This window comes from Agelaius phoeniceus, chromosome Z (assembly GCF_051311805.1).
Source record: "Agelaius phoeniceus isolate bAgePho1 chromosome Z, bAgePho1.hap1, whole genome shotgun sequence".
Taxonomy (NCBI): Eukaryota; Metazoa; Chordata; class Aves; order Passeriformes; family Icteridae; genus Agelaius; species Agelaius phoeniceus.
Genome location: NC_135303.1, coordinates 42,820,724 through 42,845,627, shown reverse-complemented (window position 1 = coordinate 42,845,627; position 24,904 = coordinate 42,820,724). Strand labels below are relative to the sequence as shown.

The following is a 24,904-nucleotide window of genomic DNA, read 5'->3' as shown; positions in this document are numbered from 1 at the left end:
TATTTATATAAGCATCTTTTATTCTGTGTAATTATTGCCTGTCTTTGGTGCATATGTAAGAGCTTTTGCTCCTATATAGCATGCTAGTCCAACAGTGAGTATCTCAGTTTCTTCTGCAGAAGTGAACAGATAAGCTCAGTTTTGTTGTAACTTCAGTCTGTCTTTGATCTTTAGTCTTAAACTTAAAAATCTGGCAAATTTCTTAGGGTTTATTGTAACTTTTGTTAATTTTGTAAGTTTTTGTAACTAATACCAAAAGTATCCCACTTTTAATGCTGGGAAATGGTAGAGTCAGGTATGTATTACTATCAGTTTTGGTTTTGTTTTGTTTTCATTTCAGTGTTTGCAAGGTAGAGATTTCCTATTGCTGTGTCTGAGCCTTTTCATATGTTAGCAAATTCCATTCTATTTTTCTAGACAGTGAAGTTGGAGTCAAGAAATGTCTGGCTTTACTGGCAGGGACTGTTTCCAGGAGGGTCTATGGTGCAGCCTAGCACAGGAAATGTGGTGAGCTTGTCCCTTGTTTTTGGAACTCCCCTTCCAGACTTCCACAACCCCTCAGCAATACATCACAAATCCATTTTCACAGTGAATTTATTCATTCTTATGAAGAGCTTCCAACTGGGTGAGAAGTTATAGCTCTGTAGTTTTTTCAAGCAGTTTGACCAGTGATTAGAAACAGCAGACAGGAAGGCTTGGGGGTGGACATATTTGTAGAACTGGTCTTCACTGGGATGATGGAGGCACTGAATGTGCTGTAAGAACAGGTGTAACCTGCGCATTTTGTTGGTAGTTGTACCAGTTTGATAGCGAACCAATGAGAGATTCCAAGTCAGAACTACAGTTTAAAAGGAAAATTGAAACAAAGGCAGAAAACACTGGCTTAAACTGACAGAGTCAGAATACAACCTGACACTCTGTTAGTCAGGGTGGTGATAGCAGTCCAGTTAAATGGTTCTGTTGAAGTGGTGATCCTGTAGTAAAGTCTCATCCTGCTCCAGTGGTGGTTGTGGAGTTCTTGAACTCTGGGAATCCAGCAGTAGATGCTCTGGTGTTCCAATCCTCAGATTATGTCCAGGTAGGAATGCTTGGTTCCTCCCTCTGGGCAGAGCATCTCACAAAGGGCTGATGTAATTTATGAGTCATGCAGTGACACCTTGATGTTCCATTAGCCGAAGATATCCCTCAGAGAGAGCTATCAGGGATGAGTCATGGAAGAGATAAAGAACACTCCACCACCTGGTTTTAAGAGCTTATGAAAATGGTGATAGAATACATACTTTTGGTTATATCTTACATAATAACCTAAGACAGTATTTGGTCTGAAGGTGTGCTGATTGTTGCAGTCACCACTATTGAACATGCTTAATCAATGCCATATACTAGATCTATTTCAGTACTTATTGCCATGGCAATAGATAGTGGATGTGATGACACTCTTTATCCTGCCTTCTGGAGAGGGGTGTCAGGTAATAGAGCCAGGCTGATACCAACCACTATGCAGAATTTGCTCTGTAAAATATGTGTATCCAAGCACACCCTATCACCAAAATTTGATGGGGACTGTTAATTTTGTGCTAGCTTCCAAACTGTTAGTGCATCTGCTGAGGCAAGAGAAACCATAGTCTCTTTGCTCAGACATCAGAAAGTGATGGGGAGATGGTAGAGAGTCTCATTAAATGGAAAAAAGTTGCTCACTGTTGTTCAGAAGAACTTTAGGGCAAGTGTACATCAATGGGCTTCACCATCTGTCTGGAAATCTTCTCTTTTATTTCTTTTCTGCTTCTTTTGCCCAACACTGAATCACAGCTGTTACCTTCTTGCAGCTCTTTTAAGTACTGAACAGAGTGCAGGGGGTTTTCCTCAGCTGCATATACAATATCCCATGGAAGAGAGAGAGGGGAGAATTAGGAGTAAATTGTAAAGATCATAACCCTTCCACTGAAGAATACACCAAATGCAGATAACTTGGCTTGCAATCTGCACACACCGAGCTATCTTCATTAAATAGATTCAAAACAACTTCAATTAGTTTGGCTTGTCCTTATGCTTTGGTGCTATCATGGTTTTTGGTGAAGTAAACTCAAGGGATCTGCCCAGGAAATTCAGTTTTTAGAAGTAAAATGACAAGATGGATGTTGTCAAATTAAACAATAGATTGTTCATGCAGTAGCCCTTGGGCCAGACAGGACGAGACAGGATGTAAAAAGTGTACTCTACACTGCAGCCAGGGAGAATGGACCATCCTGGAATCTCTTGCAAGTACCTGGAGAGACTCAAGGACTCAGAACCTGTGGGATTCTGAAGTCAGCAATACAAAGGATCCAAGGCATCCTACAGCCTGGCTGAAAAAGCATATCTGGCAGCTTATGGGAGGGATCAATCTGCTTCAGAAGTGATTGGCACCAAAGTATAGCTCCTCCTGGCACGCTGACTGCCCAGTGCTGGGCTGGATATTCAAAAGGAAAGTCCCTTCCACACTTCATGCCACTGATGCCATGTGGAATAAGTGGGGTGCGCTTGATCACACAGCAAAATCAAATAGGAAATCCAAATCACTGGAAGTAATCATGGACTGGTACAAAAGCAAAAATTTCAGATTATCATCAGAAGTGGAGGAGGAGGTAGTGGTGATGTACTGAGGAGACCTTACCATATTGTCAGCTACCTGAAAATGGGAAACTATTTACTCTTTCTTTACTGACAGTTTGTGCCATGTCTTATGGGTATGTCAAAAATGAAAAGCTTCTCTATGGAGTCCTGTATGGCAAGCTGCAAAGCTGTTGATGGAAAAGTTGGATCAAGTCAGGTTGCAGGGCTTAACGCCATCCAGCTGGCTTTGGATATCACTGAATGAGAGAAGTGGCCAGTGCTCTATCTCTGCACTGACTCATGGATGGTGGCAAATGCTCTGTGGGGATGGCTGGAATGATGGAAAAAAGACAGTTGGCAGCACAGAGGGAAACACATCTGGGCTTCTGAATTTTAGCAAGACATCTCTGCCTGGGTAGGGGAGGTGCTGTAAACGTGTGTGCTGTAGATGCACATGCACCCCAGAGTCAGGCTTGTGAAGAGCATTGAAACAGCAGACAGGTGGATGAGCTGCTATGGTTGAAGTGTCTTGGGTGGATCTGGACTGGCAACAGGAATTGCTTCTGGCTCAGTGGGCCCATAATGCTTCAGATCATCAGAGAAGAGATGCAACACACAGTTGGGCTTGTGATCTAGGAGTGGATCTAACCATGGCAGTACCTCCCAAGTTATCCATGACTGTGAGACCTGTGCTGTGATCAAGCAGGCCAAGCAAGTGAAGCCCCTGTGGTATGGTGGGCAATGGTCCAAGTACAAGTATGGGGAGGCCTGGCAGATAGACTACATAACAGTGCCCCAGACACGCCAAGGCAAGTGCTACATGCTGACCGTGGTGGAAGCCACGACTGAATGGTTGGAAACCTACCCTGTGCCTCACACCACTGCCTGGAACACCATCCTGGGCCTGGAAAAGCAAGTCCTGTGGAGGCATGGTACCCCGCAGAGAACGGAGTGTGACAACAGGAGTCATTTCAAAAATAGACAGCTGGCCTAGAAAGCAGAGGATTGAGTGGGTTTATCATAGTCCCTCCCTATCATGCACCAGTCTCTGTGAAATTTGAGCAATGCAATGGACTGCTAGAAACCACATTGAAAGCAATGGCTAGTGAGTGGGACCTTCAAACATTGGCATCTACATTTAGAGAAGGCCACCTGGTTAGTTGACACTAGAGCCTCTTGTATTGGAGCTCTACTGTTTGAGCTGGCCGTGCCCAATCCAAACCTCCACGTACTGTGGAAGGGGATAAAGTTGCTGTGGTGCATATGAGAAATGTGTAAGAGAAGACAATTTGGATTAGTGCTGCCTCAAGAAAGGCAAACCCCTCCATGGGATTGTTTTTGTTCAAGAACTGAATGCACTTGGCAGATAATGCAGAGGGATGGGGACACATGGTGTGTACCTCAAAAGGATTTGCTTTTTGGGTGAGAAGAGTTTGTAATGTTGGTTGCAGAATGACACTGCCACTATATTCCATAACTACCAAGGACAATGGGTATGGATGCTCCAGATACAGCAGTTGTGAGCTCCTCACAGAGCCCACAGTCAGGGACTAAATGAACACAACAAACATCTTGGAGGGACAGCCACTGACTATGGAATTGATACCTGTGTTTGTGTGTATCTGTATATGAATGTGTGTAAAGTTGGAAGGTGTAACACTGGGGCATGATGCAGATGGCATGGAGTAAGGAGTGGATAGTACTTGATTTTTGGCCAGGACAGAGTTAATTTTCTCACAGTAGCTGGGAGGGGTCAGAGCCCGGAGCCCTGTGGGCATGCCTAGGTGGTTGTTCTATGGCCCAGGTGACCACAGGGGGCTAGAAGTAAGGGAATCTTGCTTTCAAGAAATAGGAGAGGCTTGCAGTCAGGAGGAAAAACATGGGCACAGACAGTCTGTGCATGGTTCATCATCTTAGGGGCAGCATGGCACCAGGTTGGTCTTTGAGCACTTCTGCATGTATATCACCTTCTCGATGTATACTTATGTTATTAACAGTGTTGCTGTTACTGTTTGTATTCTTATCTCAATGCTGTTTCCAGTAAATTGTTCTTATCTCAACTTGAGACAGCAGAAAAACACCCGTTGTCCTACCTATCACTTCAACAAGTAGTAAAATGAAATTACAGGACAAGTCATTGCTGTTGCCCTTCCCTGGATGGCATTCACTTGTCCTTGTGACTGGTAAGGCTGCCATGGCGGGGTGATGTATTTATTTGTGAGCTGAATGAATTAATTGCAAGCAGGATTGTTTAGTGAAGGCTGCCAGAGGCAAGTGATGCCAAATGAATACTTTCAGATGGCAGAAATTCAAATGTGACATCTGGAAGTGTGACATTTGTGTGAGATCTTTTTCTTACTTTCTCACCTTTTTTTACATGGTGTTCAAATGTTTTATTTTCTTTGATGAGTTTACAGAACCTAACCATCTGGGATCAATTAGTGCTTTACACTATGAGCTGAACAGACTTCAGAATTTTTTTTCCTTAGTTTTTCACTTTTTTTCCTTTATGATGCTCCATAGTAAAAATGTTTGTTTTCTCTCCTTTTTGTTTGACAGACAGGATTCTAAGCATACCTTTGGTTTTGGTTCTGACATTTTTCTCTAAAGTCAGCTTTAACTGTAATTATTTCCCCCCCTTCATTATCCAAAAATGGCAGCATTTCGGAATTAAGAGAAAAATTTTAAAAGAAACTAACAATGACTGTTGTAAAGTAGGTGCATTGAAACTGCTGCTTTTAAGCATGCCATGGGAAGAATGGAAAAATTTCTTCTGAGATCATATTTAAGTTACAGTTGTAACAGTTCACAAGACATTGATGAGATATGTTGGTTGAGGATTTCAGGCTGTTGATAGAACTTTACTGTCAAGTTGCAGAAACTTTCCTAAGTCAGAATTCCAAGCTGATGCTATCTGTTTCCCTTATCTGTCCATAGAAAAATTAGTGGATTTCAGAAAATTCATTCAATTCTCATTTTTTAAATAAAACAGGAAGCCCGAAGGTTGTGTTTGTTCTTTTACTGTGTGGAGACTATCTTGGAGAGATGCTGCAGCTCCATTTTCTGCCCTCCCCATGAGTATAGGAGAAGAAATTTGGAGCAGGGAGTGGAAAGAATGAAAGGTTACTAGCCAGAATTGAGTAGGAAAGAATAGGGGTCACTGGAAAGCTATATAAAGATGGAAAAAGTGATCCTAGAGCTTGGAAGATGAGACAGCTACATGTGACGTAAGGCATGTGGGGATGTGTTGAAATGTGAAGCAGGCATTTCAAGATGATGCTTTTTAAGAAGGAGGAATAATTTCCACAGTGGCGTGCAAAGGCTGAGTTTAAATTAACAAGACCAAAAACAAAGACATAACTGAATCAGAAAAGCATGTGGAGCATAACTTTCCTACAGCACTTATCTGTTCTTTCTTGGCTTGGTAAGTGTTGCCTTTGAAAAAATGAGCTTATGGCAAGGAAAGTTACTGGCATTGTCTGTGTAACTATAGCATGTCCTCAGTTTGAAAAATACCACAGAAGTTTGGAGTAATTTTTGGTATGTTTATTGGATGCTGATTACACTTTGCATGAGTAGATTTCTGCAATGACTTGCAGAATAGGAAGTGACAGATGAAGACAGCAATATGTGTCTCTCCAAAATCCTTTCTGTGGTGACTAATTTGTGGGTTGTGTTGTATATGTCTGGTCTCACTAAGGGAAAAAGCCACCAGTTGTCTTAGTCTACTTTAATTTTTTACTTTACTTTAATATTTTTTTAATGGAATTATTATCTTGGACATTTACAGGGGTTTCCCCCTCTGCCTCTTTGTTAGTTTGTTTTCTGTGCACACAAGAGTAGAAAAAGAAAAGAACATATATATGGCAGCTAGACTGACCTTGATAAACATGATAGCTGTGGAGATAACTTCACTCTGTTAAATCAGCTTAGCAGATTTTACAGTTTGGTAAAATGTACTGCAAATCTGCGACTACCTGGGAAAAATGGCTGTCATATTTTTAAGTCATAATGTGTAAGCTGTTTTTCTTAACAAAGAAGAAAAGTTCATGTGATCACTTAACTGAGGGAATAAATGTCTCCTGAATTCCAGGGAGCAATTCTATGAGTACTCTTTTGTGGGGACTTTTTTTTCCCTTTGTTGTGGGGGAAAAAAAGTCAACACAGTTACAATGTTCTGTAGGTAACCATATTTCCTTGCAAAAGAAAAGCAGTCTGTGCGTTAGCCTTCTTGCTGATTTCAGTTTGTGTGAGTCTAGTTTGTGTTGCAAAGTGAATTTTTTTCCTGTTCTGGATCAAATTCCAGTATATCTATTGAGACTTCTGCAAATCTGTTGTGAGTGGTCATGTCAGCAAGTGGGGCTGTACAAACTCAGACTGGTTTTGCAGCAGCCCAGGATCTTAGGTGTTGATTGCCTACCCAGTTCTCTTGTTATTCTCAACAGGTTTTTTTTCTTTACTTTTAGGAGTAAATATCAGTATGACTAGAGTCTGAGGAAGGGCTTCTGTGTTCCTACCAAAAGCTTGCTGGTGCAGAGGAACAGGCAAAGAGAGCAGCAGGGGCATTTTGAGCTACCATGGATGTCCCCACCGATTTGGTGCCATCATCCATGATGTCCCAACCTGAGGTGATTGAGGTGAGTACACATGATGAAACTCTAGCAGGTGAACTGATTAAACCTCTTTTTTATTTCCTCATTGAATCCTAGCCTTTTCTCCTCTCTTATTTTGAGTACTCAGGGGACTTTTCTGGAAATACTGTATTAAAGACACTCAACGCTTACTAAGACTGTTGTTATACTTTGAGACATGACATTGCTGTGTTATAGTACTATTTTTAGCTTTTATATCTGAGCTGACATCAAATGCCATGGGATATAGCTTTGGTCAGTTTGGGTCAGCTGGCCTGGTTGTGTCCCCTCCCAGGATCTTGCCCACCCCCAGCCCCCTTGATGGAGGCTGTGGAGGCTGTGCCAGTGCTGCTCAGCAATAGCCAAAACAGCGGTGTGTTATCAGCACCTTTCCAATTATCAGTGCAAAGTGCAGCAGTGCTGTTAAAGGGGAAATGAGCTCCTGCTCAGCCAGACCCATTATAATCTCCACCCCTTATTCCATACCATTTATGTCACACTCAGATCCCACATAATTAATGTATCTTCTGACTGTTCCTTTGTATTTATTTCTCATTACTGGAGCCCCTTCTTACCCACACATACAACTTAAACTACATCCTTAAACCATCTCTCTACCAAACATACATTTTCATTAACTACTGCTCTTTGGCAGATAGATATTATTATTTTCCTGTTTCACGGGCTTCTTTCATCCCTCCAGATCTCCAGTGCATCGGGATGAGTGGTCAGGACAGGACCCAATGGTATACTTGATCATTGAACACCAACACCATCCTGGCCTGGGTTGTCATTGCATTCTCCTTGCTCCTCACAAAATTCATTCTTCATCAGTTCGTGTCACTCCTGCTACTTTACTTCCTGCAACATACAACTTACACCACAGAATGTTTTCTCCACCAGGATTAAATCTCCTTGAGGCACACACCATGTCCTTCCACATTATCCACCAATCATTACCCACCAAGTACACCTAGGTCCTTGGGTAAAGACAATCCCACAAATGGGTTTGCTTTAGTGGGAGGAGAAACCCACTCTGACTTCCCCAGCCACTTCCCTGTGTATTGCAGGGACTATATCTCTTCCCACAGTGTGAAGGGATTTTGTAGCAGATCCCCTAGTGTTTACCAGCCAAATGGCTTCTGCTAAATTTGCATCCCAGAGCTACCATGCCCGATTCCCTAATGCTCTTAATATGGTCTTCAGCAGTCCATTATACCTCTGAATCTTCCCAGAGGCTCCTGGGCTATAAGGAATATGATATATCCATTCAATGCTGTGTTTCTTTGCCCAAGACTTTCTGAGGTTGTTTTGGAAATGAGTCCCATTGTCTGATTCGATTCCCTCTGGTGTACCATGTCACTACAAAATCTGTCCCTCAAGGCCTCAGATGGCATTCCAAGGAGTGGCAATGGTTTACAGGGCATGCTTACAGCCAGACAGTTGTTGCCTCTACCATGGTGAATATGCAGCTCTTGCTTTGGTGCGTTTGTGGCAGTGGCACAATGTAGTCATTTTGCCAACCCTCACCATTTTGGAAACCCAGCCACCACCCTCTATTCCGAGGAGATTTCACTCATATAGTTTGCTCGATTGCAGCGTGTTTCATATTTGTGTGCATCTAAGGATTGTTGTTCAAGACCAATGCCTTCTCAAAAGGAGAATAAGAGCAGCTGTAGTGTGAGAATGAGCAGAAGGAAAGCTATCACTTGTAAGGGACTTGATGATCAGCATGGTCACCTTTCTGTTGTGTTGTATAAATGCACATATCCTGGGTCTACAGAGAGTTTTCACTCAATAAATCTGCCTGGACTTAGATCACTAGGCCAAAGACTAGAAATAAATAGGCTCATTGATTAGTAATAGAGAGGTCTCTCTCCACACTCAAGGTTTAGGAACTCTGCTTCAATGAGGTTTGACTTGGGAGCCAAAAATAAATGACAACAAGAAGCAGAGGAAAGACTGGTATCTCAGTGTAGGAGATTATGGTAGAAGAAGTACCATTCTCTCATCCTTAAGTTGCAAAAGTAGGCTCAAAATTGGTGTCTGTACAAGAAGACAATGTTTACATGAATTCCCACAGATTTCAGTAAATCGTTGTGGATATGACAGTTTATAAAAGTCTTCAATCATATATAAATATCTTCAAGCATCTCCAGACAATATGCTGGGAGCCATCTATATGTTTCTGAGAATAAGGAAGACCTTTTAAACACACAAGGACGGACATATGAGATACATATGTAAAGAGACAATTACTAGATTAAATATTGAAGTAAAGCACTTCTTATACTTCGCTGCATGGGCAGCTTTTGCCTTTCATGTTTGGAATGAATTTTTGGATACAGTTTAGAAAACAACATTGACTAAATTTTTATTTTTTTTTTTCCCCCAGAAGACATTATTTTGCTTTTTGAAATTGAGGTGCCATGGTGTGCTGCAGAAGTAATTTAGAGACTAGTGTTTTAAGGAAGGATTTTTTTAAACTTGGAAATAACCTTGCATGCCTTTTGCATGAGCTAGACAGCATCTTAGTTGCAAAAGAAGAGTTTTGCGACTTTACTTTTAATTTTCTTTTTTTTTTTTTAAATCCTTGTCTTTAAACTTTCCTTTGGCATTGCCAGCATAGTTGGCTTCCTTCACATTTGGTCAATTTAGACTCAGAAGTAAATACTACCTATTTTGCATACCTTCATATGTATATGCATACATGTTTACACATTGCAGTAAAAAATACTCCACTACTTATCATCAGTCCTTTAACTCCACCAGGCAAACAAATTTATTTCCCTGGGAGAGATTCTCAGAGACCTCAGCAAGACCTTTTTTTTAAGCCAGAGCTCCTTCTGATAGATTTTTGCTTGGACTTCAGTCTTACAGCTGCTCATTGTGGCACCACAATAAGAGAAGTTGCTGTTAATTTAGCGGCAAATGGCATTTTCCCAAGATTTGTGTCCTCTGAGTCAGGTAACAAAAGGCTCACATTTTATAAAAGTTTTTGAAAGTCACTCCTGGGTACCAGATGTACTGCAATGTGAAATTGCTAATACTGTCTTAAATATTCTTACAGCTAGTGTGTCAACATAGGGCCTGCTTCTGGTGCTGCTCTACAACCCTCTATTGAAGCAATGCATTTGCCACAGTCATGTTTCTTCATACCCTCTCACCACACTAATTTATTCAAATCCCCCCTCTTCTTTTCCACCCCCAGAATCTTCTTACCAGACACAAGTAATGGTAAGAGCAGAGGCATCCTGGTCATGTGTAAAGGTGAAGGATAAGTAAAGTTTCAAGGTAGTTTACCTGTCTATAGCTGTGATCTGAAACAGAAAATAGTTAGGGGACAGCATTCACAAAATGTCAAAGAAGTCAATGAAACAAAAAATTTCCTATATATGCTTTGAGCTTTTTGCCACAGGATGTCATTGTAAGGCAAAATGATGTCAAGTTAATCACAATAGACCACAATCTAGTGACTTCTGATTAGATGAGCTGTTCTGTTCTTAAAGAGAAATAAAATGTAACAGAAATTTATGATTTTTAATTTGGAGATATTTTTATACATGTTATGACTTCATACCTCAAATATGGATAAGTAAAATGATCTCATAGAAACCTGACTAGTCTGATAATGCATTAAACAAAGTTAAATAATTCTGTAATAATTATTTAGCATCCCAGAGGGCTTTGCTGTTTGCAAAAAAAAGAAACATCACAAGTAGTGACCAATACTGATTAAAGTATTCTCTGAAGTAATTAGTATTTTCTCTTTGTGAATGGCATGAGATGAATTCTGCAGTAAAAGCTTTGAAGAAGTAATGATTTGAGCTCCAGTTACTTAATGAACCAGGGACTTCCAACAGTGCCTCAGAAATGCTTAAAACAAGAAAACAACAAAAATTCATCATTCTCTCTTTGCTTTTGCCAGCAGTGGATCCTACCAGCCAAATACTAGAAGCAAATGAGTACTGCCTTAAATAACTGCCTTGCAGCTGTTCCAAAGAGAAATCCAGAGCAGTTTCCATTAGAATGGCCTTTCATGGCCAGAGCCAAAAACCACTTCTCCCACTCTGTGCCATTGAACACAACATCTCTATTTTCTCCTCACTTTGTTTGAACTGGGGGGGGGAAGAGATTTAAGCTATCATTGCCACAGAGTGGTTATCCTTCTTATAATATGCTTGAGAATTCTCTGCCGTGAGCTGGCACAGCTTTCCCCAACGAAGTGCAACAAAATTTGCATTTTGGATTTGGTGCCCAAGTTTCTGCAGTCAACAAGTGTGTGGATTTTTTTGTCCCCCTTGAGCTGAATAAACAAATTAGCCTTGTTACCAAAACAGACCTCTTGTGGTGGTAAAACAGCAAACAGGAGAACAAAAGGAAATGGTGGGGCTGGAAGAAACAATTTATGATTAGCTGTATATCCATCCAGTTACAGACATCATAGGAAAAACTAAAATACCAGTACACTTTTTTCAAAAATTATTTTACTAGATGAGATTACTGGAGGTTCAAAATGCATCTCCATTTTGTTTAAAGTAGACCAATACTGCCTTAAAGGCAACTGCTCATTAAAGTGTGTACAAGTTAGTTATAGAGACCACCTTGTTTCTAAAGTTTTGAGACAAAGATTTTTTCTATATTCTGTTTATATATTTCACAAATATCTCAATATATCAAAGCAAAAGAAACCCAAATTGTCTAGCATATATTTCATTAAATAAATGTACTTGTTTTACTGTATCATAAACACAGAACAGTCTTCTTATTTCCATCTGTAAATCTCTATTTTAAGTCCCAAAATGAAATTTGCTATGTATTTTGCTTGTAGGTTAAACTCTCCCAAGTGCTCACTTTGCTGGTTTGCTTGGTGAGGGGTAATGGGAGGTGTGCCCTGGGGGTGGAAGCAGCCCCAGTGTAGCCCATAGCATTTTTCAGCATAAAATTGCTATCTTTGAGCTGCTGTAGCCAATAATTAACTCCCAGCTTGGTTTACTAACTGGGCTTAAAGGATGCACATTGTAAATAATGAAATTATGTATGCATGAAAACTCATTTGGGATGTTATAGGTGCAGACTTTTTTCCCCTCCGTCTGCTTTCACTCTGGCTTTCGCAGTGCACAGATAGGACTCTGTGCTGCACCTCTCTCCAGAAAATCCGTCCCAAGGTGGGGGTCTCCAATAAAGGTCTGTCCTGCACTGCACTCATCCTCACAGCAGCATTCAGGGACACACTGTTGTTTCCAACAGGGCAACAGGGGGTGAGCTGGGCAAAAAAGTGGAGCAGCCCAATCAGCATCATGGCAAAGACATTTTCTGAAGGCATAAGAGGTGGAATATTTCAGTCGCTGAATGAGATGATGAAATATAATTGTCTTCCTGTGTCTCCCACAAAGCCGCGAAATGTTGAGCCTGTGCCCATGTTTGGCTAGTTTTTGTGAAGCTCAGCTTGTCATGAAAACTACCCCAAAGGAAAAAAAGTTTTAAGGGCTTTGCAGAAGCCCTTTCTGTACTTTGGAGCATTTGGACTTAAGTACCCAATTTGGGCTCAATATGCTCTACCTGCACCACAGCCAATTACTTTTTTTTTTGCAAATATCTCCACATTACAGTGAGGATCTCCCTTTGAGCTGGGATGACAGATAAGGGATGGCAGAGAAAAAATAAATCCTTAGTAATCAACATATATAAGCCATTCTAGGAATGTAAGTGAGGGTGTGATATGTAGAACTATGCCCTGATTCAAACAGGCTTCATTTCCTCCTCTCCTGGAAAACTTCTCTATGAACATTTATGTAGTACTTGGGAGGGACACAGCTCATGAAAATGAAAATGCTGGATCTGTGGAAAAGGAGCAGCAATACAACAGTGTGTGAATTGCTGGCTAAGTTGTGGCTGGATAAGGCCACTCTGTCTTTTCTTTTTCAATTCTTCTTTTTAATTAATTCTAGCTTTTAATTTCTTAAATCTCCTCTTACTTGCAGAATTTTGGAAGGTCAACAACCTCACTGGTTTTTTAGCCAATCTGTATAATCATAGTTAATCAATGGGATCTGTTTCACTTGTGAATTATACCTTCCAAGAGTAAAACTGCCTGTTTTCTCACTGTTGCTGGGGGCTGGGTCTCTTTAATACCCTGAGTGCCTAGAATGTTAAGCTGCATTTTCAGGTATAAACTGTAGGATACAGAGAAATTCTCAGTTCAATTTCAAGTAGTTGTCAGCTTGACAATTTGTCAGCTCTGAGACTCTGTAGTAATACAGTCTGCTACGAAAGCATCCTAAAAATTACTGGATGTACTAGCTGTTGCCACACAATCCTTAAGTAACTTTATGCTTTAGGATGTTTTAATAGCATTAAAGGGATCCCCTTTAGAGATTAAGAGAGAGATTAATTTGCTCCTGTCTTGTCACCTTTGTGAAGGCCAAAATGAATCTAGTGAAATGAAGTAACCTGCTGTGACAGACCCACCCCATCTTTTTATACAGATTTATCTTTAAGCCTGTTGAATGGTTATGTTGCGAAATGCAATTTTGAAGAGGAGGAGCCATTCTGTGTTGGTGACAGGGTTTCCTACTTCCATTGTGCAGATGAAAAATATGTCTGTGCATAAGGCTATAATGAATCAGAACCCTTGTCTTGTGACTTCATGTTGGTTTTTTTTTTTACTTCTACTTTTATCTTTGAAGGAAACACATCTTTTCTGCCTTATTTTAAATCTTTTCTTTCATGTTCTGCAGTTTGAAAAGTAGTCTATGTTTCTCATTAGGTAATGGACAACTGTTTTTGCAAATTGGATTTTTTTTCCTCATCTGTTGCAACTTTACTTTCATAAACCCCATGTTTAGCAGTTGTGGGTTGATGAAGTATTTACATATTGATTCAATTATGCCTATACTTACTTGCTTGTCCTTATTTTAAAGACATTCTTATTTATACCCTTCTTTGGGGATTTTGAAGTTGGTAGTTCCCTGAAGATTTTCAGCTTGACCCCTTTCAATATGTTGGTAACCTTAAGATATTTACGTAAGCTGAAAGCAGGGATACTGATTTCCATTCACTGCTTCTCAAAAAGTAAAGATATAAGAGAGTTATTGTGGTTTTTTAGTCTTAGTTTACCACAACAATATTAGAAAAATTGTTTTTCATCTCCTCTGTGTTCTGGGTTCAGAATTCAGCAAAAGACAAAAAAGAGAGGAGCAGAGTGTGTTTGGAGGGTCTAGGGTTAAGATATTTTTAAGAGATTTCCTGGATATGGATTCTTTATTGGTGGTTTACAAGTTTGAAAAGTGCTGTAAAAGTCATACCTTAGTATTCTAAGAATGTTCCACTCTGCTTCTCTCAACAAGAAATAGGTGCACCCATGGGTACTGGGGGTGGGGAGACAGTAACCTGCCTTTTTTTGTTTTGTGGATCAAGGAACTCTCAACCTCTGAGACTGCAGAGGGGTTTGTAAACTGATCATCTTCCCCTCCGGCACCTCATGCTAATTAATGCTTTTTTTAGGCAGGATCAGTCAATGGTATTTGAAAACTTTTTGATGTTTGTTTTCCACCCCAAGCATCTCTCCATACACCTTACCAGGTGAGCAGCCCTCACTAGGTGAGCTGTCACTCACCATGGAGCTGGCAGGATGCAGAGATCCCTCTCCCCTTCTGCTCCAGGCAGGCTGTGTGTTCTCCACTGCTGTCTCCGCCCCAGGAGGCGCAGGTAGTAATGGGCTGCTCTCCCAAGGACATCCAGTGGTCAGGCTATTGTGGATCCTAATCCTCGTCCTGTTCTTTGGGGTGTGATGCAGAGGTGGCACAGAAGCAAGATGAATCAGGCACAAAACATGGGAAAGCTGACATGGGCTCTTCTTCCCAGTGTTCCCACTGTCACCCCTGTGGTGTGATACCATATAACCAGAGGAGAGAAGACATCCAGGCAAATAATGCCTGAAAAGGCCAGTGCCAAGGTGAATTGAATGACTCATTGCTGAAAAAGAGTGACTTTTACTTATTAAGTCCTGGTGCCAAATTCCCTGGTTTGTGTGCACTGTGCTGTGGTTATAACTATGTCTCATGATATTAAGAGATTGAATTCCATTTTCCAAAAAAAAAAGTACATTTTCTTCTTCTTTGATTTGGGACAAATGTGTCTTGGGTCATTTTCATACAGCGAGAGGAGACTTTGCTTTTAGCCTGCTTTTACTCTATTTTTCTTTATCTGTCTTGTTGGTTTATAACTCAATGTTTACTTCTTCCACACAGATTCATCCTAGAGGTTTAGTTAACATGGACAATTTGCAGCTCAGTTTGTTTTAAACTTCTGTTGAGATATACTGAATGGATGAGGTAAATCTCCGGGCACCACACATCTGGCTTACACAGGCAGTGAAACACACTGAGTGAAACTTCAGGAAATTAAAATATAAACTTCCCTGCCCCTTTTCCTGCAGGGGCAGGAGAGGAGATGGGGTCTGCCTGCTTGGATATGCCTTTGTGGTATGTTAACACTTTGAGTACTGAGGGATATAGTGCATTTCTCTCCTGCTTGAGCCTTTCCAGTCAGTATCACAGCTAAATGTGATGCCTTGGGATTTTTATGTTTGTGACCTGAGAGGTCAAAACCTTCCTTTAAGATATACAGTGGCATCCAAGAAAGCTGATAATCTGGAAGTCCCCTGCTGGAATTTTTGCCAGCAAACTGTCTCATCTTCTTCTCTTCTTCCCCTTGGGGGGGTGGGGGGGTGCAGGGCACAAAAAGATTACTTTTACAGGAGATCCTAGATTTTAGATTAGAATGCCTTAAAAACAAAGCTTCTCCAAAATCCCTTACATGAACACAGCATTTTGTTTTTCTGTCTTCAAAATGAGAGCAGCAGCAAGTGAGCCTCATGCTAACTTCTCTGAGATTGCTCAAGCGCTGTCATAGTTTTAAATTGAACAAGTCTGGCTCTGTAGCATTTTACATACCCTTATGTGTCCATGTTCATTCCACCTTGGCTTGGCATTTCATGATTAAGTCATATTTTTTGTCATACTTTGTTTCAGATTTCAAACTAAAAGGTAGGGGAGAACATTGCACAATCAGGGAATAATTCACATTTTAAGCCCATGTGCAAAACAAAACTACAAAGAAAAAAAGAAGGAAAAAGAAAATAAAAAGCATAATACTGGCCACATTTTAAATTTCTGAATTAAAAATTCATGTTTTTTCAGGTGTAGCACGCCTCTTTCCATAGGAGCAACAGTGAAGCAGGAATCATTACATATGGGCAGCAGACATCTGAAAGAAAAAAACAGAGTGACAAATACACAGGCAAAGAGAATTTATTCAAGATCACAAGTGTCCACTAGATCCTGCATCCAGATATCCCTACAGAGACTAAAAATCCTGTGCATTACATAATTAATGCAGATGTTGGCAAGCTTTTATAAGGGCCACTAATTCATTCATATTACTTCCTCTCTCCCTCAAGGGTTCTTATACTTGACCTGTTATTACTACAAGGTCTTTAACCAAAGAATTAAAGCCAGATGTCTTGTAGCTAGGTCTCCTTTTGTTAAACGTCCCTTATAATAATTTTTTTTTATATGCAACAGATCCTACATGAGAACTTTCAAAATTTCTTAAATAATTAAGGCTAAAAGGCTTCAAACCCAAGGGTTGATGTATCCTAGAGGAGCAATAAAGGTATTATACTCACTGTGCTGAGAAATACTATTTACTCTAACTTTTTATTATCCTGGGACTGCAAATGTTTCTGGTCAATGTTTAGGCTGGAGGTAAAATCTTTCTTAAAAGACCTTTTTTCTTTAACATAAATTTAAATGTCATGTAGTCCATTTGGGATATAGGTGGAAAGTTTTGTATATTGCTTTATTGGAATTGGCTTAATTGCATTGACAAATGTAGAAATGAAAAGAAATAGAAACAGTTTTGGGTAATTCTAAGGAGATCTTTATCAGATACTATTTTCACTTCAGTCAAGCTATGAATTCTGTTTCCCAGTTCTGTATGTTTTTGTTTTCAACAAGAAGGTTAGGTTGGCTGTAAGACTTCCTGCAGGGTAACTGGAGCTGTCCAAAACCTATGGTTAACTTTGTATGTTTTAATGGGAAGAAATTGCCGTCTTTTAGTGTTGTTGATCTGTTCCTTGATTTGGCTTCTTACCTGCATTACTAAAACTGGTCCTGTTTTTGTAAAAATTCAAGTTTAGTCAATAGAGTTCCAGAGCAATAAAAGCAGAGAGGCAAAGGCAGATCGTATATAGAAAAAGACTTTTTTGACATGTGTTTCTTGGTTTGATTTTTTTTTAATTATTATTTTTACATATTTGCTGTTTACCCATGCTAAACAAGAAACCAGATTTTATTCAGAGGGGTTTCTTTTCCTAAGGTTTGCCTTTTGGGAATTGCACCTTGAGAAATTAAATGCAACTGGAAAAGGAAACTCATTAGACATTTCTTATAAGCCAACAGTTTTATCCAAAACTTCCACATTCCAGTGTGGAATATGGGCTGGTTTGTTGTCCCCCTTGCCGTTCTCAGCAGAGTACTCTGCAAAAAAAATTAATCATGTGTTCTCTGACATAGCCACAACAATAGTTATTGCAGGAAATAAGGGTGAATGCTTTTAACACTAGTTAAGCCAAATATTACTTTTCTTATTTCTTGGCATACTCCTATTTCAAATTGGAATAAGTCAGTTCTGGTGGGTTATATTTAAAAGCATTGTGTATTTCAAACCATTTCTAGAAACGTGGCTGGTGCTCATAGAAATGCTATGTCATGCTTCCTTTATTGTTCATAAAAGCACTTTTTACGGACATACATTATGCCTTGTAATTCACGGTCTCAGAACATACTGACAATCGTTATTTAGGGTGCTCTTCCCACATTTTAAGATGGGACAAGAAGGAATACCCATGATGGAAAATGGAATGAGTTAAAACCTACTTGGGAACGTAATGCACATTTCCTCCTCTTTGAAGAACTATTCTTCCACTACAATCAAACAACAGTTCTGTGCACTGATAACATAAATAAGGTGTTTAGCAGAGTTAATTTTTCTGAATTATGAATTGCATGCCTTTAACTGAATCTCTCAGCAGAACTGCTGGGCCAGAAGCTCTTTTTCTATGCAATTTACAACTACATCAGAAATCATGCTGGCTCCCAGAGCAGATGGAGCCATTTCTGGTTGTTTCTAATCTGGTTGCTGTTACTAGATTCCTCAGAGCAATTGTTTGTGAGTTGTGGAATACCATGTAGTCTGCAACAATTTATTTGTTCTGAGGCATGTTCCTTTCCTGTCCCCCTCCCAGCTCTTTGTGTATGTCTTAGCCATGAAGGCAATCATGTTTTCAGTTCTGATGTCATTCTGGATTTTTTTTTCTCTCTCTTTTTTTTCTCTCTTCTTTCAGTCCACAGCCATGAGTGAACCACAGTGCTACTACAATGAAACCATTGCCTTCTTTTATAACCGAAGTGGAAAATATCTAGCCACTGAATGGAACACTGTCAGCAAGCTTGTAATGGGACTGGGGATTACCGTCTGCATCTTCATAATGCTGGCCAACCTCTTGGTTATGGTGGCTATTTATGTCAATCGCCGATTCCACTTTCCTATTTATTACTTAATGGCCAACTTAGCTGCTGCGGACTTTTTTGCAGGGCTGGCCTACTTTTACTTAATGTTCAACACAGGACCCAACACTAGAAGACTGACTGTAAGCACCTGGCTTCTCCGTCAGGGTCTCATTGATACCAGTCTGACAGCCTCTGTAGCCAACTTGTTGGCCATTGCCATTGAGCGGCACATTACGGTTTTCCGAATGCAGCTGCACACTCGGATGAGCAACCGCCGGGTGGTCGTTGTCATTGTTGTTATCTGGACTATGGCCATCGTCATGGGGGCCATCCCGAGTGTCGGATGGAACTGCATTTGTGATATCACCCACTGCTCCAACATGGCACCGCTCTATAGTGACTCCTACCTGGTCTTCTGGGCTATTTTCAACCTGGTCACTTTTGTGGTCATGGTGGTCCTATATGCTCACATCTTTGGGTACGTTCGCCAAAGGACTATGAGAATGTCCAGGCACAGTTCTGGACCCCGCAGGAATCGGGACACCATGATGAGCCTCCTGAAGACTGTGGTCATTGTGCTTGGTAAGTGCCTACTTTGCCCACCCTGTTCTCCCTGCTCTGTTTCTTAACAGGTGATTTCAGTAATGCATGCTCAGCTCCTGGGGGTCAGCAGAATTTGGAAGACGCTGGAAGAGGTGCAGACAATAAGGACACCCAGAGTTCGCTACTGTGACCACTGGGACTATCAAGCTTATTTATGGAAGTTGATGTGACATGGTCACTCAGCCCTGTAACATGAAACCAGTGAAAATGTAATGTGGTGTTTTTTTGCAGCAGCACATGTTTAAAATCTTTTGTAGCAACCTATTACATAATGTTTGTCCTTTTGCCTTTGAAGATACCAAATGGCTTCCAACTTAAAATAGTACAGGGAAGGCTTGGTATTCCACTGAAATATCTGTTGTCTCCTTTTTGCCACCAAAAAAGGTGTTGTGTGTATTCATGTGAAATTCCAGTATATGGAACACCTGAGGAGCTACAGGCTATTCACAAAAAGATTGTGTGTTAAGCAGGACTGCATGTACCCAGTCCTATAGTGTTTGGTGCATCTGCTAATACAGGAAGGTAGCATGTGAGATACTGGTGTTCAGCACACTGCTCAGGAGGTGCGTAGGCTTCAGTGTTTGGCATGAGGGAAATACCATAACATATTTTGGATTCAGGAGGTTATTGTAATTTTGTGTATAGTTTTACTAGGGTTTTGTCTGGGGCTCCCAGTTTCCTTATGCAGAAGCACAGTCTAAAGGCTGAGTACCATTTCCTGTTGCTCTTTGCTGTTTGTTCTGTTCTTTGTTCCTGCAGATGATAGTGATGGTGCAGGTTGTCTCCTTGTCCCAATATGTGTTCTCACCTATTAGGTCTCCCAGTACAGTACATGTGTCTCCAAGTATCCCAGTAGCCTGTTGCATCAGATGGTTGCCCTAACAGTTCATAAATGCAAATGTTATGCAGTCCACAAAGCCCAAAACTTAGCCCCATTTCTCTCCTTGACATTATGGTTCTCATAGGTTTATGCTTGATCTTTCTATCACAAACGTAGCAGAAGGGTGGCAGAGATTGGGTGTGAGTCACTGTGTCAACTCACTTTTTAGTTTAAGAATTTACATGTTGTACTCTGACCTAGTAATTTGCTTTCTAACCATAATATGAATTGTGCAGTTAACTAACCTGCTAAACCATTGATAAGATGTATTCCTTCATGTCCTGCTCTTCTCTTCAAGGAAGGAACTTATATGAGTTTTCCAAGGGAGACTGTAGTGGTTGGTGAAACCTCTCCTGACCTCCAGTTGGTTCAAAAATCTGTCCTTTCCCATCTCCATGATTCTTATGGCAGAACAAAAGATGAGCTTAAGAATACCAAGAAAATTTGGAGTTTGCAGTCCTCTTTTAGGAAATAGCTCTTTGTTTTCCTTCCTGAAGACATTATTGTTCATACAGTATTTCCTATGAGGTGAAAGACTAGCTCAGACTTAAAAAAAAAAAAAATAAGGCAAAAGACCCCCAAAACACCTACTAAAAAAGGTGGATGGAAAATAGAAGGCATTTCTATCAATGCAATGTGGAGTTGTAGCAATAAGCAGTCACTGAATGAATGGCAAATGTCAGCTAATCCCAAGCATGTATGGTACTAGACTTATTATTTTATTAAATAACTTATTATTTTATTAAGTAACTTACTATTTTATTGAATCTGTTCAAAGGAAACAAAAGTGCTTGTAGACACTCTTTATCATTTTTGCAGCTCCCACCTTGGTATTATTTTGCAAAGAGTTTGGGGTTTGGTTCAGTTTGGTTTTTTCCCTAAACAATGTGGTTTCTAGAGGAAAGCTAGAGGAGGTCAATCATAGGCCTGTAGTGTAAAGAAGCAGCAGTGCTTTCACCTCCTTACCACCTGGGAGGCACAGTTGCAAAATAAAGATGGTTGGGAAACAGCTGTGGGTTTGCTGTGTAAATTCTTTTAATTTAAGAAAGAAATAAATAAAGAATAGACTGAAGTCAAGAGTTAGGCTTTGGGGTAACCACAGAGACTTTGAGGGAGTTAAATATTTGTGCATCAAGGTGTTACCAGACTGCTGTACACCATGAGAAATTTTCATTAGTTACCATCAGCTGGGAGTATCATCCCATATTGCTGAATTTGCACTTCATGGGGAGGATTGTTTTGTGGTTCTAAAGAAGAAAAGCTAAGCTTCACTTCAAAGGACTTCTGGGCAACAGATATCACAGATATCAGCAGGTATCTCTCAAGCAAATAGTGTGGTCAGCATGTTGATCAGGCAGGTCTGGTGATGCTCTATCACTGTTTACAGTCTACTTGTAAGTCTGGCTTAAAGTTTTCTTAAGCAGAAGATTTAATTTCAAGGGTCATACATCCTGAGTGCCTTCTTGAAAAGGTAGTGCTTCATGTTTATCTACTGGAGCTTTGGGAAGGGCAGAAAAGGTGAGTGTGTTAGTCTGCATGGAGCAATTTGCTGAACATTTATCTCATGTTATCTGGCTTTTTCTACATCAGTGAACCTCAAAAACATGCAGGAAAAGAATCCCTGCCTTTCTTAACGGTGCAGATCAGAGTAATAATATATTGCTCAATACATTGAGCAATGAGGTTTGAGGCAGAAACCAACTTTTTGCAGGAAGTGAAGCTGGGAAGGAGAGTAGTTTATTCTGAAGATGCTCCTCCCTCCTCTCCTTCCCCACAGTTGAGTGGGGAAGGGAGCTGGTTTGTGTCAGCCTGCTTTACACAGGAGAAGACAATTCATTCTGGAGGAGAGGGAGGGTGCCCTGGGATTGAAAGGAAAACAGAACTGGGGCTCTGGGTAACCCTGTGAGCATTGGCAGAGGGAGGCAAACCATTACTCATTTTAGAATCTTTGTTAAAATGCTGCTCAGCCATAAGTAACCCCATTGTGAATTGGGCAGCAGTGAACTGTTCATTTGACTTTTAAACTTCCATAAACGGGTGTCCTGGACTTGTCCTGCTGGCTTACTCCCAGGCAAAGCCATGCTGCTGCTGCTGCTGCTGCAAGCAGAAGAGCATCTTTTCCCCTGCCTGCATTCTCACTGCGTTTGGGAGGCAGGAGGGGGAGGGAACAACACAAGAGCTTCTTGTTTGTTAGCTGCCTAACACGGCCTGCCCTCTTCATGCCTTGCTGCCTTGCTCCAACAGGAGAAGAGCTGCCCCAAAGGGGTGCAGTCCTCCAGGCAGTGATGCTGTCAGCATGTGCAGGGAGGGTGCCAGCTGCCTCTGACAAGAGGGTGATTGTGTGGGGAGGGCTATGGCCGCTTGACGCACTGACTGGAGCGGTCGGGATCTGGCACACTGCGTCATCCCACAGAGCGGGTGGGATGCTGAGTCCTAGCAACAAGTCAAAAGCAGAGAACAGATTTTTATTTTTTTTTCATGCCCTCTTGTTTTTTTCCTTGAGTGAAATAGTTTAAACAGAAGGAAGTGATTTCATAGCTGAGCTCTTTTTTCTTTTAACAAGGCTGCTTTTGAAATCTTTCAAAAGTAACAAGGAACATAAAGCTCTTTCTCTAAACCATGCCTTTCCTTTGCATTGGAACTAAGGAAGAACTGATCTGTGTACTGCACACAGCCATAAAATCATGTCTGGTTTGGCTTGCAGCTCAGTGACACTTTGCCTTTCACCACCACCATGTGTTCCCTTTAAATGAGCAATCAGGGAACTGGCAGAAACTGAGCAGATACATCAGCTGAAACTTGGCATCCTCTCTTCTGTTCTCCACTTTTTCTCATGTTACATTTAAAGACAAAGCTAAACTGTTTTTCTGCTGGGGATCATAGTTAGACTCTGAAAGCATTTGTCAGGGCCAGTTTGGCCCAAAAATGGATGACAATATCTAACTATTGTTTTAAGAAATAGTGAAAGCACCAACTTAAGGATTTCAGAGCCCAGGCCTAGATAAACTAGCTCTGGTCTGGATTTCCTTGGCTTTGAATCAGTCATGAAAGGCTAGGGTCTTTCTGAAATTTTCAGGTGCATACCTGCATTTCTAGAGAAGTAGTGGCTTAGAATGTTGCTGTTGAAAAGTTAGTCTTTATTTCTCCTCCCTAAATGCTGATTAAATATCCATCCTAATTTGTCACCTCTCATTTTTACAGTGTGGATAACTCTGCCATATACCTCCATATGCATCTTTGGGCATTTGTCTCTATTTAGAATTTAGACTGTGAGATTGTGATACTGAGGGTTTATAACTGAATTTCAAATAAGCACGATACCAACAATCCTTATTTGTATTTTACTAATCCTGATGATTAACTTTCTATGTTGGGTGAGCTCTCAATGTTGTTTGGCCAAAATTAGGCATGCCTGTTGAGCCAAGAACCACAGCTAACCCCCAGGATGTAGGGAGACCAAACAATGAAATCAGAATTGTTTACCCTTTATGTTCCTGGGAAGTAAAAAGACACTTAGGACCTTCCTGCCTGTAGAATCATCCCCTTTGTTTGCAGAAATGTGGTTTACTCTGTAATATTGGGAACTAATGTGGGTACAGATAAAAAAGCTGAAGGTTCTTTTTGTATAAACTCTGAGTTTGTATAAATTTTGATTTAAAGGAGTCTCACAGTGTTTGAAGACAGTCCTTTACTTATTATAATGAAGAAATAAATGTAAGAAAAACATCTGGTAGTTCAGTATAAACATCTGGAAGGGTAGAACTGCTCAGCAACAGCTTTTTTCCTGCTCTCTCTGCGGCAGTTATGAATTGCATGAGACTTATTTTTGAACTTTTCTAGCTTTTCTTTCACATCTAGGTACCAAATGGGAGTGGAAAACAACAAAAAAACCCAAACCTGTTAATTCACATGAGTGTTCACATATACTGTAGCTACACCATTGAAGAAAATAAAGTACATTATTGATAACTTTACTTTTCTGAATGGTTGTTTTGACAGGCAGTCTGCATTTTCACTTCCTTTTCCTTCTCATGCACTAAAAGCACTTGATTATCAGTAAAATATAAAAGACTATGAAATAATGCTACAACCTGACTGAGAGCACATGGTGTCTTGACAGAGGCATGTCTTTGTTTCCATATCCCTCATGCAGCCTCAGTCAAGTAATTAACTGGAATGGCTTATCTTTGTTGGCCTTAAGGCTTGAACAATATGAAATACATTTCATCAGTTACCAAGGCTGTGGTCCTGGACTGAGATGAAGATGATCATATCTGGACAGAGCTTGGTTATGGCATCTCTCAAACTTTGACAGACCCTCCCGCCTGTAGAACATTATTCCTGTGGGCCACAGGAAGCATCAGCCCTCTTTGCACAGTGCAGCTTAAAAGATGATCTTTTGGAGAAGCCAGGGTTTAACTCTGAGCCCAGTGACTGTAAGAAGACAACTTCACCTATTTACCTCCTCCTTGAGGAGTCCTGCTGCTGTTGGGAGAGATGAGCTTTGCAGCAGCATTTTTCCTGAGATGACTGAAATTGAGGATGTTGTCGTAGCTAGGAGATGTCCTTCCACCAGGTAGCAGTGGCCTCGTGGGGAGAAGAGCAGCATCCAGTCAGGTGTT

General features: G+C 40.7%; 1 protein-coding gene across 2 annotated transcripts in view; it reads left to right on the top strand.

Moving 5' to 3' along the window:
* The window catches only part of LPAR1 (lysophosphatidic acid receptor 1), a 72,808-nt gene that overhangs the window by 17,483 nt on the left and 30,421 nt on the right, over positions 1-24,904 (top strand). For both annotated transcript variants that reach the window (XM_054652720.2, XM_077171522.1), the window contains exons 2-3: positions 7,059-7,229; positions 18,634-19,381. In XM_054652720.2, the coding sequence (XP_054508695.1) occupies positions 7,170-7,229; positions 18,634-19,381 (808 nt within the window). In that variant the 5' untranslated portion in view covers positions 7,059-7,169. The remainder of the gene's footprint in view (positions 1-7,058; positions 7,230-18,633; positions 19,382-24,904) is intronic.